Here is a 15,277-nt window from a genome sequence, read left to right as displayed (position 1 = left end):
CATGAGAATCAAAAATGTTTCTCGGTGGAATTAAATGGCTTGCCTTTAAAAATATAAACAGATCATTTTCTCCATTTGATGCATCTTTGAAATAAAAGTAAGGGAGTAATAGTAATTGACCTTTAAACTTTATTTAAATTAGTGATAGTATTTTAAAGATTGGGAATAAATTTATTTAGCACATTTAAATTTATTTTATACCTCTGCACCTTTATTTGAGATAACCATGTGCTTTGCTTATAATTCTTTGTAATTATTTCTATGTAAACTTGATCCTATAAAATTATATTTATAAAATAGTGTTTAAGTATTTTAGTTTTATAATTATATTCCATTTCTCCCATATGCTAAAAAAGGGGAGGGGCAAAAGCTCTGTCCAAAAAATCAGTTATTGTTGCAAATACTTCTTTTAAATATTTAAAATTCATGTGTTGATAAGCAAGAAATTGCTATGAACGAATGGCACTCATTCTTAGAAAGCAGTATGTCCAATGGAGAGAAGCTGAAGAGGTTGGTTACTGTGTTTTTACTCATGCGGCAATAATTTTTGCCAATGGAGAGGTAGAGAGGTCAGGAGGTTGGTAGTTACTTTGAATAGTAATACTGTCTTCCTGTGTACTGTAGTTTCTTTTATGAATTAAAAGTTTTTCAGTGCTGCTTTATGAGATTCTACTTGCTTATGTTGATTCACGAATACCAGGATGAAATTTGTTTCAGAAAAAAAAATCACGTTTTGCCATTTAATCCACTCTCTGTGGGAAGAAACTTCCACAATTTTTAAAAATTTAACCAAGGAGAGGCTTCCTAAGCAATTAAATTTCACTATTTAGGGACTAGTTCCTTAATACATAAATGTTTTTGTTTCCCTTAGCTTATATGGTAAACTGTCTGTATATTTAAGAAGAAAAAAAAAGAAGAATGGGTGAGACTTTAACTAAATTCATGTTTTGATTTATTGTGATAAAATATTTATAACAGAAAATTTACCATTTTAACCATTTTTAAGTGTACAGTTCAGTGGCCTTAAGTACATTCACCTTGTGCAACCATCACCACCTCCCATCTCCAGAACTTTTTCCTTATCCCAAACTCTGTACCCATTAAACAATAACTCCCCCATCACACTTTCCCCCTGTCCTCTGGTAACCACAGTTCTACTTTGTTTCTCTATGAATTTGCCTATTCTACATCCATCATATAAGTGAATCATACAATATTTGTCCTTTTGTGTCTGACTTATTTCACTTAACATAATGTTTTTGAGGTTCATCCATGTTATAACATGTATCAGAATTTCATTTCTTTTTAAAACTGAATAATATTCTATTGTAAGTATTTACCACATTTTATTTATCCATTCATACGTTGATGGATGTTTGGATTGTTTCTGTCTTTTGGCAGATGTAAATGATGCTTCTGTGAACACTGGCATACAAGTATCTGTTTGAACCCCTGCTTTCAATTCTTCCGAGTATATATCTCAGAGTAGAATTGCTTGATTGTATGGAAATTCTGTGTTTAACTTTTGAGGAACCACTAAACTGTTTTCCACAGCAGCTGCACTATTTTTACATTGCCACCAGCAGTACACAAGGGTTCTAATTTCTCCTCTTCCTTGTTATTTGCCTTTCTTGTGTGTGTGGGTGTTGGGGGGGGTGATTTTTTGTTAGTTTGTTTGTTTATAATAGGCATACTGATGAGTGTGAAGGGGTGTATCGTGGTTTTGATTTGCATTTCCCTAATGGCTAGTAATGTTGAGCATCTTTTCATTTCTTTATGTATTTTGGGTTTTAATTCCTTATCAGTGTATGATTTGCAAATATCTTCTTCCAGGCTGTGGGTTGTCTTTTTACTCTTAAGTATCCTTTGATGTACAAGAGTTTTACATTTTGATGAAGTCCACTTTATCTACATTTCCTTTTGTTGCCTTTACTTTGGTGTCATATCCAAGAAGTCATTACCAGATTCAACATTAAGAAGATTTCCCACTCTGTTTTCTTCTAAGAGTTTCATAGTTTTAGTCCTTTTGTTTAGGTCTTTGATCCATTTTGAGTTAATTTTTGTATATGGTGTAAGATTCTTTTGCATGTAGATATCTAATTTTCCCAGCACCGTTTGTTGAAAAGACTGTTCTCTCCCTATTGAGTGGTCTTGGCACCCTTATTGCTGCTTAACCTATTTGATATTAATTTCCTTACATATAAAACGTGAACAGTAATAGCTAATATATAAGGCCATGAGTTAACTTCAGGTTTACCATGTGTTAGGCACCACTTTAAAATAACATTATCGGGTTTTCCTCATTTAGTGACGAGAGACCTGATGTTGGGGATATTGGGGGGAAAACGGTTATTACAGGATGTGCCCCAGATCACACAACTAGAATGTGTAAAGTTAGGATTTGAACTCAGGTCTGCCTGACTTCAAAGCCTGTCTAAACTCCCATATAATATTTTACTCTCATTATCCAGCAATGAATACAATTCATTACTGCTGAATATCATGCGAATCCCCTTCCCTCATTTTTATGGTGAAACAGTTCACATTTGTTGAACATCTGCTGTACCAGACACTGTCTCTTCTGTTATTTAGTTCTCATCATAATCCTATAAGGAAGGTTATGTAATTTACTCAAGTTTACACAGTAAGTGGTGGAGGAGAAATTGGAACTGCTTCCCATGACCTTTTCCCCTAGTGAGTTAAGGGACAACCTGATTGGAGTGGTGGGACTTAGGGGAAGCAGCTGGAGATCCTGCAACTCCAGGCAGTAGTGCTGAGGCTAACGTGATTCCGTGTGAGTGCCAGAGTAAAAGACCAGAGATGCTGCAGCGAACAGCTTTGTAGTGTTACAATTTTTTGTTTTAGGTGCTGTTACACTACCAAACCATCAGTGAACCTGCCGTTGTTAAACGATTGATTAGCGTCTTAAACAAAAGCACTGGTGAAGTCACAAAGAAAAAGCCTAAGTAAGTGTTTTAATGCATAAATAATAAACACAATTTAAGCACATTCCTTACAGATTAATTCATTTGTGTAATATTTCTCTTTGCGATAAGTGAAGTCTGTTTTTACTTGTTCCAGAAATCATTTTTTTAAAGGACTAGATGAAAACACAAAAACAAATATTTAAGCTCCTGTTTAGGTAGGAATGCTAGATATAATTTCAGTTATATATGATGGTGATGGGTGTGAATTGTAAATAAAAATGTAAATATAAGTTTATATGTAAGTATCAAGCCCTAGATACTGATGATGTAAAAATGAAGGCATTTAAAAAATCAGTCCTACATTTTTGAAGATGAATTTGAGTTATGCCTAGCCACTTGTCCCAAATTCCAGCTGATTGTGCTTCTTAACTTTCTTGTCACCCCCTCATGGGAATCATGCCCTATGCTAAGAATACCTCAGGAAGAGAGTGAACTAAACACTGTTTTTTTCCCACCTGGAAAGTACTTTTGTTTTCTGCTTGAAGTCCACCTGGTGCCTAGGCTGAGGTGGTCACCACATGTTGGTCCCCTCTGCTTACCATTAATATCTAAGTCTAGGTGTGGACAGTTCCCCCTTGGCTGGGATAGGCACGGGATTTTTTCAGAGGAGGTGCTTCCTGAGAATCTTGAGTTTCTTACTCTAATTCAACTAAAGGTTGACCACAGTTTGGTTTGGCTGCTTCAGCTTTGGGGTTTTCCTCACTTCAGCCCTATGGGGAATCCCACCCAAAATCCCCTTTTTTTTCAGTCCTGGGGTGTTCCTCCTCATTTGCACCTGTGTAAGAGGCCAAGGTGGTTAGAGGGTTAATTTAGGATTGGCTGCACGTAGAAGAAAGAATCTTCACACTGTTCTAAACCCATGCCTGTTTCTCCGTTAGTTAGAAAAAAGAGGCTACTTCACCTCTCTTTTAAAGATAGTTCTTTATTTTTAACCTGAGTCTTTAGCTTCTAGCATGAGTGTCTGCCATAATGTACTGAGAAGTGTGATAGAACTAATGGCTGATGTTTCTTGAGGACCACTATTTTCTAGGCTCTGTCATAAGTGCTTTCACATGGTTTACATTCTCAGCAACCGTATGAAGCAGGTATTATTATGTTTCCCATGTTTCAAATGAGGAGGCTGAGGCTTAAAGAGATGTATAACACGTTTGAGATCACAAAGCTAGCAAGTGGCAGGCCCAGGATTCTAATCTAGTTAGTTGGGTCACATAAATTCTTTTGGCAGGAGGCGGGCTGTTTGACTTGGAAAATTCTCAATCTGACATTGGCTCATCAGATGTAATCCTGAATTTTACCCTCCCTGCTCATGCTGCAGAGTCTAGCTCAATGATGGTAATTCTAGGTTTTAATATATTCTCATGCTAGTTTTTCCTGTCTCCGTATTTGTAGCTTTGTCCTTTTATTTTGCACCAACACCATTTGGCCTTTCCCCTTTGTTTCCATTCCTGGCACATTGTAGACTCGATTGCTTTATATGGGATGGAATCAAGCTTTCTAGAACCAAACTTAATGCAAATTATGAATATATTAGATGTTCTCCTTCCTAAGGAATGGGACCTTAAGCTGAAATTGCCCAAAGCCAATATTTAGAATTTTGGGAATACGTTTTTTAGAAACTTTGGCTTATTCTATCTGTCTGTCCCTGAATTAATCTTTCAGAAGGGGAGTTTATGAATGCTGTTCTCTATCCTTCTAGAACACATCAAAATTGAATTAGGGAACATTTCAGAATGTCCCCTTTGGGTTCTCCCTCTTTCAGTAAGTCTGGTGGGGCCCGTGCACAAGGATTCTTGGTGGTTTTGCTTATTTGTGTGAAGCTGTTTGCAATCAGGCCCATGCCTCATCTCCCATCATTTCCTACAAACATCATACTGTGAAAGAATCTTACATGATTTTATCCTGAACGTCTGTTAAAGAACCACTCTTCCTATGTGAGAAAAGAGAGAGGAGGGAGGGAGAGAGAGATCTAGGGTAGTGTGTTGGCACTAGGAGATTATCCTCTTTAAAGATAACTTTTTAACACATAATCTACCAATTAGGATTTTACTATGGAAGACATAGGACATTGCATTCCTTTCTTTAAATGCAACTGCATCACTCTTCTTTAATTTCATGAGGGAATGAAAGGGAAGACTTTGGTGGAGGTGTCTTGAGTATTTTAGATTTAGTGTCCTTCAAAGGATAGAGTTCAATTTGGAGGATTGTTTAAAACACACACACACACACACACACATACACTCATACACACACGAACTAGCTAATATTTCTTAAATCTAGAATTACTCCTCTCATTTCTTTCAACTAACCCCCTCAAATTCAAAGGCATATATTTTCATTTTAAGAAAATCCCTTTTTACTTTTTAAGTTTTTGAAAAACTAAGTTGATGTGTAGATGGAATGTGAAATATTTTTCGGGTTTTAATTACATTTCTTTACCTTTATTAGATTTCCATTTTATTTTTCGTGATAGATTGTTGACCAAAGGCCAGAATGCATTGGTGGAGCTACAGACACAAAGACCAGTGGCTCTTGAGCTGTACAAAGACTTTAAAGAGCTGGGGAGATTCATGCTGCGCTACAGTGGTTCTACCATAGCTGCTGGTGTAGTCACCGAGGTATTTTAAAGTGACTGATTATGTATCCATGGTTATTATGTCTTTTTCTACTTTCTTGTTAAAATTTTACTTATTTATTTTTATTTTTTGGCCGCGTTGGGTCTTCGTTGCTGCGCACGGGCTTTCTCTAGTTGTGGCGAGCAGGGGCTACTCTTCGTTGCGGTGCGCGGGCTTCTCATCGCAGTGGCTTCTCTTGTTGCGGAGCACAGGCTGTATGTGCATGGTCTTCAGTAGTTGTGGCTCGCAGACTCTAGAGTGCAGGCTCAGTAGTTGTGGCACAGGCTTAGTTGCTCCGCGGCATGTGCGATCTTCCCGGACCAGGGATCGAACCCGTGTCCCCTGCATTGGTAGACGGATTCTTAACCACTGTGCCACCAGGGAAGCCCTCTTTTTCTACTTTTTAAGAATGATTACTGAGATTTTATGGCTTAACGGGAGTGCAGTTATATTAGAACAACATTTTAGAATTTTATTAAAGATTAAAAGAATGACGGGAAGAAAATGTTTCATCTTAGATCTTCTCATAACGAAACTTCCAAACTGTCTTCTCCACCAGTAATATTGCTCAAAATTAAAGGAAATCCATTGAAAAATACATCTGTATGCAGTCCAAATCATGAGAATAGACTTTAATAAGAGTCAAATGAATTGGGGGTAGTGGTTTTGTTTAACAAAGTGCCCTCATTACATTTTTTTTTTAATAACTGGTTCTCAGTTCATTCATTCAGAAAGTTCAGTTAATATATCAGTAATGTTTCTGAAACATTAATATATAATGTAAGGTACAGTTGAGTTTTGGAGAAAATAGCCAGAAATGAACCAGAATTTCAGTGATTTAAATTTTCTCCCACACTATCATGATTAATATAGATCTTATGAATACATGCATGCCTTATTTTATTGCACTTCACAGATACTGTGTTCTACAAAATGAAGGTTTGTGGCAGCCTTGCATTGAGCAAGTCTCTAGGCACCATTTTCCCAACAGCATTTGCTCACTTCATGTCTCTGTTTCACACTTTGGTAACTCTTGCAGTATTTCAGACTTTTACATTATTATTATTACATATTTGTTGTGGCGATCTGTGATCAGTAATCTTTGATGTTATGCCTACAAAAAGGTTATGACTCACTGAAGGCTCAGATGATGGTTAGCCTTTTTTAGCAATAAAGTATTTTTAAGTTAAGGTATGTACATTGTTTTCTTAGACATAATGCTATTGCACTCTTAATAGACTATAGTATAGTGTAAACATAACTTTTCTATGCACTGGAAAACCAAAAAATTCCTATGACTTGCTTTACTGCGATTCTCACTTTATCGAGGTGGCCTGGAACGGAACCCACAATATCTCCGAGGTATGCATGTATTTTTAAAAGGGGCTTCATTACTTCATATGCTTGTTTTCTGCATAAAAATTACTCAGTTCATTTAACTGGATGGATACTTTGGACATAGGGCTTTAGGTTGCATCAAAATTCAGTTATACGTGTACCATGAAAAAGGCTCTGGAGTTAAACTTAAGTCTAAGTCTGAGTTACTGCTCCACTAATTCCTAGTTGCAGAAGAACAACATTTGTCCTGTAATTTATCCACCTATGAAAATGGGGTAATAGAATCTACCTTCTGGAGTTGTGAAATGAAATGGTCTGCATAAAGCACTTGGCACAGTGATTGCATTTAGAAAGCATTCAGTAAATGTTACCTAATAGCAGCAGCAGCAGCATCACATTTAACTGTCAAAACATTCTTTATGAAAGAGCATTCTAAAAATAAGATGCAGTCTCTTGTGCAAAGTAATGGAGAGATTATAGAAAATCTCAAATAACAAGACTAGGGAAGGAAAAAAGTTGCAGGAAAAACAAAAAAGTTTCACCTGATGTAATGATTGCTCCACTGCCATTTTTTCCTTTTGTTGTTGTTGTTCATATAATGTGGTTGGTTAAATTATAGCAAATGCTTTTTTTTTCTTTTACAGATAAAAGGCTGATGGGTCAGAATTTCTACCATGTTTCTAAACACAGTGAGATAGTTAACCTCCATGTTTTGAAAGAATCCAGTTATTCAGTTAAAGCAACAATGTGCAATTGATATTTTTTTAAAGGAGAGAGAAAATTCAAGCTATAATTAGCTGCAGAGAAGTATCATTCGCTGCGCCTACAAAAAGTTGAAGTTGCCAGCTGGCAAAGAAGGCTAATATTGCACTTTCATTGAAAAAACTAGCTTTTCCTTTGAAATGTTACTAATGGATTTACCTTGCTGAGACTTACGGAAGTTATCAGAAATATGTGTTAGAAGACATCGAATCATCATGACGTGAACTCTACTTCCAGCCAAACCACCAGATGTTTTCAGTTTTCTCTTTTGATTTCAACTTACAACACACATTTTTAAGGAAGAATAACTAAAATGGGTTATTGAGGTAGTTAATATTTGACCTGAGCAGTTTTTTAGTTAACTGTAAGAAAAGATTTGTTGAAGGTTAATAAAGGTATTTTGTGTTGAGCAGTGAGTGTTCTTCCTTCAACAAACAACCATTTGGAACTGCTTAGTTTGCAGTTATTGGAAATTGTTCCTTTGGTAACCAAGATATTATTTAAGGTGTAAAGCCAGCTAATAAAATGCCTTTGTTTGAGCATAACAACAAAATGTGTTGTGTTTCTTCGATGTTTATGAGATTCTAAGTAGGACTTGGGTTTTATGGGATCTTTTTCACCTGAGGGTTTCCCCAGTCTTTCACGTGAATTCTTGCTTTTTATCCTAGTAGCAGATCAAATTTAATTTCATCCATTTCTAACCATAACTTAATTTTATTTTTCCCATTCTCACTTTTATAATTACATGTATGATGACTTTATCTCGTATTCCTTGTAGATTGTAAGTCCCCTATGAGTAAGAGTCATGTTTTTCTTTAAAGTTTCAACAAACTCCAAGGTATATTTAGTTAACAGGTACTTGTTGAGCTCCCTCCTGGGTACCATTGCTTTTGAGTGGATTTTGTCCTCAGCTGAGGCTGGGACTGTGTTCTTGCTTTACAATGGTGTGTTAGTTTCTGCTTTATAACAAAGTGAATCAGTTATACATATACATATGTTCCCATATCTCTTCCCTCTTGCGTCTCCCTCCCTCCCACCCTCCCTATCCCACCCCTCTAGGTGGTCACAAAGCACTGAGCTGATCTCCCTGTGCTATGCGGCTGCTTCCCACTAGCTATCTATTTTACGTTTGGTAGTGTATATATGTCCATGCCACTGTCTCGCTTTGTCACAGCTGGGACTGTGTTCTGATGAACCATATGATACAATTTTTTTTTAATTAATTAATTTTTAAATTTATTTTTGGCTGTGTTGGGTCTTCATTTCTGTGCGAGGGCTTTCTCTAGTTGTGGCGAGCGGGGGCCGCTCTTCATCGTGGTGCGCAGGCCTCTCACTATCGCGGCCTCTCTTGTTGCGGAGCACGGGCTCCAGATGCGCAGGCTCAGTAGTTGTGGCTCACGGGCCTAGTTGCTCCGCGCCATGTGGGATCTTCCCAGACCAGGGCTCAAACCCATGTCCCCTGCAATGGCAGGCAGATTCTCAACCACTGCGCCATGAGGGAAGCACCGATACAATTTTTTTATATTGGGAAATGGTGTGATTTATATATTGATGGCTTACCATATTCAACAGCATTTCTTCTTAATTGAAGAATAACATCCATATGGTAAAGTGTACAGAACATGAATGTGCTGCTTGGTGGACGATCACAAGGTGAACACATTTCTTTACTAAAAAGTATATGTGTAGCTGTCATTTGAGAGTAAACTTGCTAAGGCAAAAAAGCATTTTATTTATATTAGTCAGAAATTTAACAGATACAACTGACAGAAACCTAATTTAAAGTGACTTAAGCAAAAAAGAAAGACCTGCAGTAGCCCTGACTTTCAGCTGGTCTTGCTCGAGTCACAGTGTCAGGCAAGGACTAATCTGTACTCTGCCTTCTCCAGTGTTGGTTTTGCCCTCAGACTCCATACGGAACCCCCTGCGGTTCCACACTTAGATCCTCAGACCCTCCATCAAGGGCAAGGATAGGCTAAAAGAACATGTCTTTTCCAGAAGTCCTAGAAACATCTCACCATGGACTATAACTGAGTGTAATTTCTTTCCTTGGGGCATCCTTTAGATGTGATGTGAGTATCACCCAAAGTGCACAGCTGAGAATTATGGAAGGGTTGGAAGGAAATTCAGGATGCTATGAAGAAGGGGAAATGGACTGGGGGCGGGGGGAGGGGGTGGGATGCAAAAACAAGAAACATCCACTCTGTATGGCATACAAGGTCATGATAGCATTAAGAATTTTAGATAAAACTTTAGCATAAAACAAATAGTAGCAGCAGTAGTAAAAATGAGTTTATTTCTTCCTTCCTAAATTGTGATAGAGTGATCTTTTTATTTACATTATGTTTACAATTGATTGTTGTTGAGGGGTGGTAATATTAAGAGAACCCACTGTGGGAGGTTGGGGTTAAATGACAAGATGTCTGGCGAGCACGCCCAAGCTTGGGTTTGGTCTGAAATCCTCCCCCTGATACTTACCACACTAAATAGTACATCCATATTGGGTCACTGTGCTTCAGGTACTTCTTGTCTCTGCTTCTTCCTATTTATGGTCACGCTGTTTCTTTACCCAAGTGGCTTTGTCCTCTTACCGTGACTCTTCATGGGCCTCCACTTGATCAGTTGCCTCTGTGGTAACCTGGCTTAAAAAAATTTCAGATCCATGTTTGGGCTTGTTAGTGTTTTTCCACACGTTCGTTATTTATGACAATATTTGAATTTTAGAAACTCAAATATTGGTTTAGAAAACAATTTCTGGACATAGTTTGTTTTCTCCCAATAATATGCAGATCAGTAATAATTTTAACTATTGTTAAAATGTAATCATTCCCTCTAGAAAATTTGGAAAATACAGAAAAGTAAAGAATAAAACTCACCCATAGTAATATTGCCTAAATATCAATATTACTGCTGCTAACATGTTGATGTATTTCTTTTCTGTCTCTAGGGCATATTTTTTCTTGGAGTTGTGATCATTAGTCAAGCTCTTTTCATTTTATAATGTAATCAAGATTTTTTGATAGAAATATTAGTAGCTTTTTAAAAATGATGTAAAAATATAAAATTAGAAACCTAGATATATTGGAATTAGGATTATACAGCTAATTTTTTAAAAAGCTTCCAGATAAGAAGGCTCAATAAAAACTCCTGGGCCATTATTTTCCAACTTCCCTCTAAAATAGTCACAGAAATATGTAAATAGGAAAACATTCCTTCCTTCATCCCTAAGAGTCTGCCATATCCATGCACAGAGGGAGCTCTGGAGCGCCGGTCGTCATGGGGCTGACAGTTCAGCCAGGGGCCTTTCTCAGCACTACAAACTACAAACGAGAGTTAACAGTGTGAAAGCATTCAGGAGGAATGCACCCTAAAGACAACATTAGAAGGGGGCTAGGTGAGGAGGGGGGACCATTAATACTGAAGTAAAATTGTAATACTTCTATACAAGAGTCTCTTGAGTTAAACTAATTCAACCCGTAAGCCACAATCTCCTACCAATTCAGGATTAGTGGAGGGAACGGGGGCAGGTTTTGCATTGGCAAAATCATCCAAGAGGGCAGCTTTTAGCCTTCAAAGTAGCAACATCAAGATCCCACCAACAGTAAAAACCATTCTTTAGAACCCACCCACCTCCAGTAAGAAGAACCACGTCAGTGAGAATCTTAACAGTGGGGCACAAGCCAGCAGAACCACACATTGACATGAGGTATGGGTACAAGTGGCAAGATGAGGAGAGCCCAGCAATAACCCTAGTTGAAGACACCTAAAGTCCTTCTTAGCTTTAGAATCTTGCCAGCAGAGCAAAAGTAGAACGGATCAAGTAATTTACAACCTGGTTCTTTGAAAATGCCAAAGATATTCAAGATTTTTAAAAGGAAAAAAAAAATATGAACACACTAGGGGTGAGATGAACCATGTAACTATACGTGTTAATGATTAATTAGAACACTGTGGAACACTGGGTTCTGCTCCTGTGTACCAGCTCATTGCTGTTTTCTCAGGGAACCCCCGGCCTCTGACTAGTGTAAAGGAAAATGGGTTACTATGTGCTTCAGTGGGACCTTGTCTCTCTCCTTGGAATATTTTCGTGGGTGCAATTTTATATTGACTTGTATGATTCATTTATGTTCTCCTTCCGCTGAAATGTAAGTCCCAAGAGGAAAGAGACCTTTTCTGTTTTGCTTCTGATTCTTTTTCAGCAATTGATGTAGTCCTTCACACATGCAATTGTTAAATGAGTGAAAGAATTAACACCGGTGGTGGCATTATGGAGGATTTTCATTTCTTTACATCTGTATTGTCAGAAAATTACAAGCTTTTATTTCTATGATAATGCTGTGTGTGAAGGCGCTGTTTTTTAAAGTGAAGGAAAGAGAAAACTTGTTAGAAGCAAACTTTAAAACTGCTTCTGTCTGTCCTCTTGTCTGGTGAACCTCAGCTGTAATTTGGAGTCTTTCTTGAGCTGGGGTGACCCTCTTGATCCTGGAAGATTCAAATGTGCCTGCATTTCAGAGAGGGAACCAGCAATTGACTGGCTGCTAGGGATTCTCCTAGCTCTCAGGTGGACTATGAGATAGATGGTGGGAGTAACTGACACATTAGTACTTTCCAATACTGGGCTTGGGTATATTTCTTTTTATTTAAAGATGGTTAAGAAATAAGAGGCTTGTGGCAAAATCGGTAGTACCTGAGCACATGCAGGCAAAAAGCTTTCTTTCAGGTGTATTGCAGGAAACAAAAGTTTTCTTTCAATAACTGCTGCATGGTGTCTGTGAGAAGTAAGGGGATATTGCTGAGCTGAGAAAAGAATCAGAACAGGTTAGAAGAGACTCCACGGAAGCCTAAATCGTAATAGCAAAATTTAAACATTCAGTGAAGCCTGTAAAATAGATAGCAATTGCCGAAGAGTTGATGATATAGAGGTTGTCCTTGGAAACCACTCCTAGAATGCAGATAGGTGAAAATGATGAACAGGAAGACCCCAAGATTGCACCATATTTTATGTAAAACATCACAAGGGAATTTTAATGAGATTAAGCCAATCTTGGAAACAAAACAAAACTCCCCCAAAAATCATCTTCAAAGAAACAAAAAATTAGCTTTAGTCTTTTCGGCAGCGCTAAATTCCAAAAGACAGAGGGACACAGGAGCTAAATATATAAAACTCAAAGTTAGAGGGACTGTAACTCACAAATTCATCACTCATATGACGTTACTTATAGGCGGGGTAAGAGTCTCAAAAGATGTCCTTCTGGGAGAGGGTGAAGGGATTGGGGAGGCAGGATTTTAAATGTCCAGATCATGAAGAGGTAGTTGAACACTTTAAGATTGGGGACATCATGGTAGAAAATTCTTTAGCAAGCATATGTTGATGCCGATCATTTGTTGATGTCATCAGTCAAAGACCACCAGGACACAACCGTAGTCAAAATTATTATTTTTTTTGATGCTTGTTGCAGGCAGAGAGACCGCCGTGGAGTCTAGGTGCTTCTCATAAGAAGGTGTGAAGAATTGAGCACATGTAGGTAATGAGGAGGGAGGGCTCAGGTGAGCAGGGGTTTCTTCTGGACTGGGCACGGTCAGAAAGTGGGAATAATTCTGCAGTTGGGTATCAATTTTCATATAGGAGGTAGGAGAAATGGAACGCAGTAAAGCAGCAGTCATGCATATTGACCACAAGAGGGCGATGTTAAGTCATTTTCATGGTTTGCACGGTGCCTTTTGGTCTGTGCTCAGGTGTGAGGACAGTATCTCACTTCATCAGGAGCACAGAATAACCTTGTCTGATGTCAGAGATTTAGGAATTGTCAGTGTTCAGTAGGGGAACACCATGGCCCAGCTGTGAGTGCCAGGCCAGCTTTTAGCTTTCAGAAGATCCCTTTTCTCTCTCACATTGAAGCCACTTAAATATGTATTAGTAAATTAATGGTGAAATAAATGAAATAAATGTGGCAGCACTATTTACAATAGCCAAGACATGGAAACAACCTAAATGTCCATTGATAGATGAGTGGATAAAGAAGATGTGGTATGTATACACAATGGAATATTACTTAGCCACAAAAAGAACGAAATAATGCCATTTGCAGCAACAGGGATGGACCTAGAGATTATCATACTGAGTGAAGTAAGTCAGACAAAGACAAGTATCATATGATATCGCTTATATGTGGAATCTAAAAAAATGATACAAGTGAACTTATTTACAAAACAGAAACAGACTCACAAAGAAACTTATGGTAACCAAAGGGGAAGGGGAGAGAGATAAATTGGGAATTTGGATTAACAGATACACACTACTATATATAAAATAGATAATCAACAAGGTCCTACTTTATAGAACAGGGAACTCTACTCAATATCTTGTAATAACCTATAAGGGAAGAGAATGTGAAAAAGTGTGTTGTGTGTATATATATATATAAAATTTTGCTGTACACCTGAAACTAACACAACATTGTAAATCAACTATACCTCAATTTAAAAAAAAAAAAACTTTTCCAGTCTTCTTTGTCTCTCACATTCCCTGATTAACTGTGACACAGAGCATCCTTTCACGCACTCATTAGCCCACTGTGTTCCCTTTGCTATGAGGTGCTTTTCATATCCTTTGCTTACCTTTCTATGAGGTTGTTCATTTCTCTTACCAATTTGTAGAACTTCTTATATACATCATGGACATGAGTCCTGGGTGCGTTACATACATTGTATATAGTTTGGGCTGATACCGTCATCTTCATGGCACATCTGGGAAGATGTGGGCTGGGGTGGCAGCCCCGGTTTTAGGATGGACAGTTCAGCGACAAGGCAGAGAGAAACTGGTGGGTGATGGAAAGAGAAAGTCTGCCTTCAGCCACCTCTGAGGGTGAGGGCAGTGATGCACTGAGGAAAAAGCACATGATTTGGAGACTAAAAGGACCCTTACCAACTCTGCAATTCTGGACAAATTCACCTCTCCGAGGACAAAAGAAGGGAAGTAATGACCTTTACTTTCTATAGGATTGTTGTGTGGAATAAATGAGTAAATTCATGTAAAGACCTGCCTCACAGCCTGGCACTTAATCAATGTTCGAGCAGTGAATATAGTGTAAATCCAATAAAATGATACACACAGATGCCTTTTGACCATTTTAAAGGGCCATGAACACATAAGCTGATGTTGCTTTAACATATTATTATCCATTTCTCACAACGTACTGGACAGCTGTGAAATATTTGGGAACTCTCTTCATTCGGAGTTTAGAGACTGAAATACTCTCGGAGAATGTCATGTCACCTCCCACTTTCACTGATTGGCAGATGGGGTCACTGGGGCTGGAAGTGAGGAGGGGACTTAAGTCAGGAGTCGGGAGAGCGGGGGGATAACCTTCCTGAGCAACGCAAAGGGGAAGGGCAGGCATGTCCTTTCCTATGGCTGGAACAAGGGCCCTTCTGATGCTGGAAAATTTCATAGATGGGAAATTTTTACCTTGTAGCTCATACATAGATTCCTACGATCCCTCTACAGGGGAAGTGTACTGCCGAGTGCCAAACAGTGGAAAAGAAGAGGTGAGTATATTCACTCAGAGAAGACTGAAA

At 38.2% G+C, this 15,277-nt stretch overlaps 2 protein-coding genes across 7 annotated transcripts in view; both read left to right on the top strand.

Moving 5' to 3' along the window:
* The window catches only part of HBS1L (HBS1 like translational GTPase), an 81,469-nt gene extending 73,361 nt beyond the window's left edge, over window positions 1–8,108 (top strand). For 4 of the 6 annotated variants that reach the window (XM_022557220.2, XM_030760269.2, XM_089922018.1 and 1 more), the window contains 3 exons: window positions 2,866–2,966; window positions 5,458–5,602; window positions 7,582–8,108. In XM_022557220.2, the coding sequence (XP_022412928.1) occupies window positions 2,866–2,966; window positions 5,458–5,602; window positions 7,582–7,593 (258 nt within the window). In that variant the 3' untranslated portion in view covers window positions 7,594–8,108. Of the gene's footprint in view, window positions 1–2,865; window positions 2,967–4,212; window positions 4,320–5,457; window positions 5,603–7,581 lie in introns of those variants that run through there. The other 2 variants (XR_002642532.2, XM_089922017.1) reach the window with 2 other exon arrangements.
* Window positions 8,109–8,221: 113 nt separating this feature from the next.
* The window catches only part of ALDH8A1 (aldehyde dehydrogenase 8 family member A1), a 31,197-nt gene continuing 24,141 nt past the window's right edge, over window positions 8,222–15,277 (top strand). The window contains exon 1 of the mRNA XM_022557206.2: window positions 8,222–15,247. Within this exon, the coding sequence (XP_022412914.1) occupies window positions 15,098–15,247 (150 nt within the window). The 5' untranslated portion in view covers window positions 8,222–15,097. The remainder of the gene's footprint in view (window positions 15,248–15,277) is intronic.

The sequence above is a fragment of the Delphinapterus leucas genome, chromosome 12 (assembly GCF_059928025.1).
Source record: "Delphinapterus leucas isolate spDelLeu-1000000601 "Yukka" chromosome 12, BTC_Dleu_Yukka2, whole genome shotgun sequence".
NCBI classification, from domain to species: domain Eukaryota; kingdom Metazoa; phylum Chordata; class Mammalia; order Artiodactyla; family Monodontidae; genus Delphinapterus; species Delphinapterus leucas.
The sequence above is the reverse complement of the archived record's forward strand: the minus strand, read 5'-3'. Positions and strand labels throughout refer to the sequence as shown.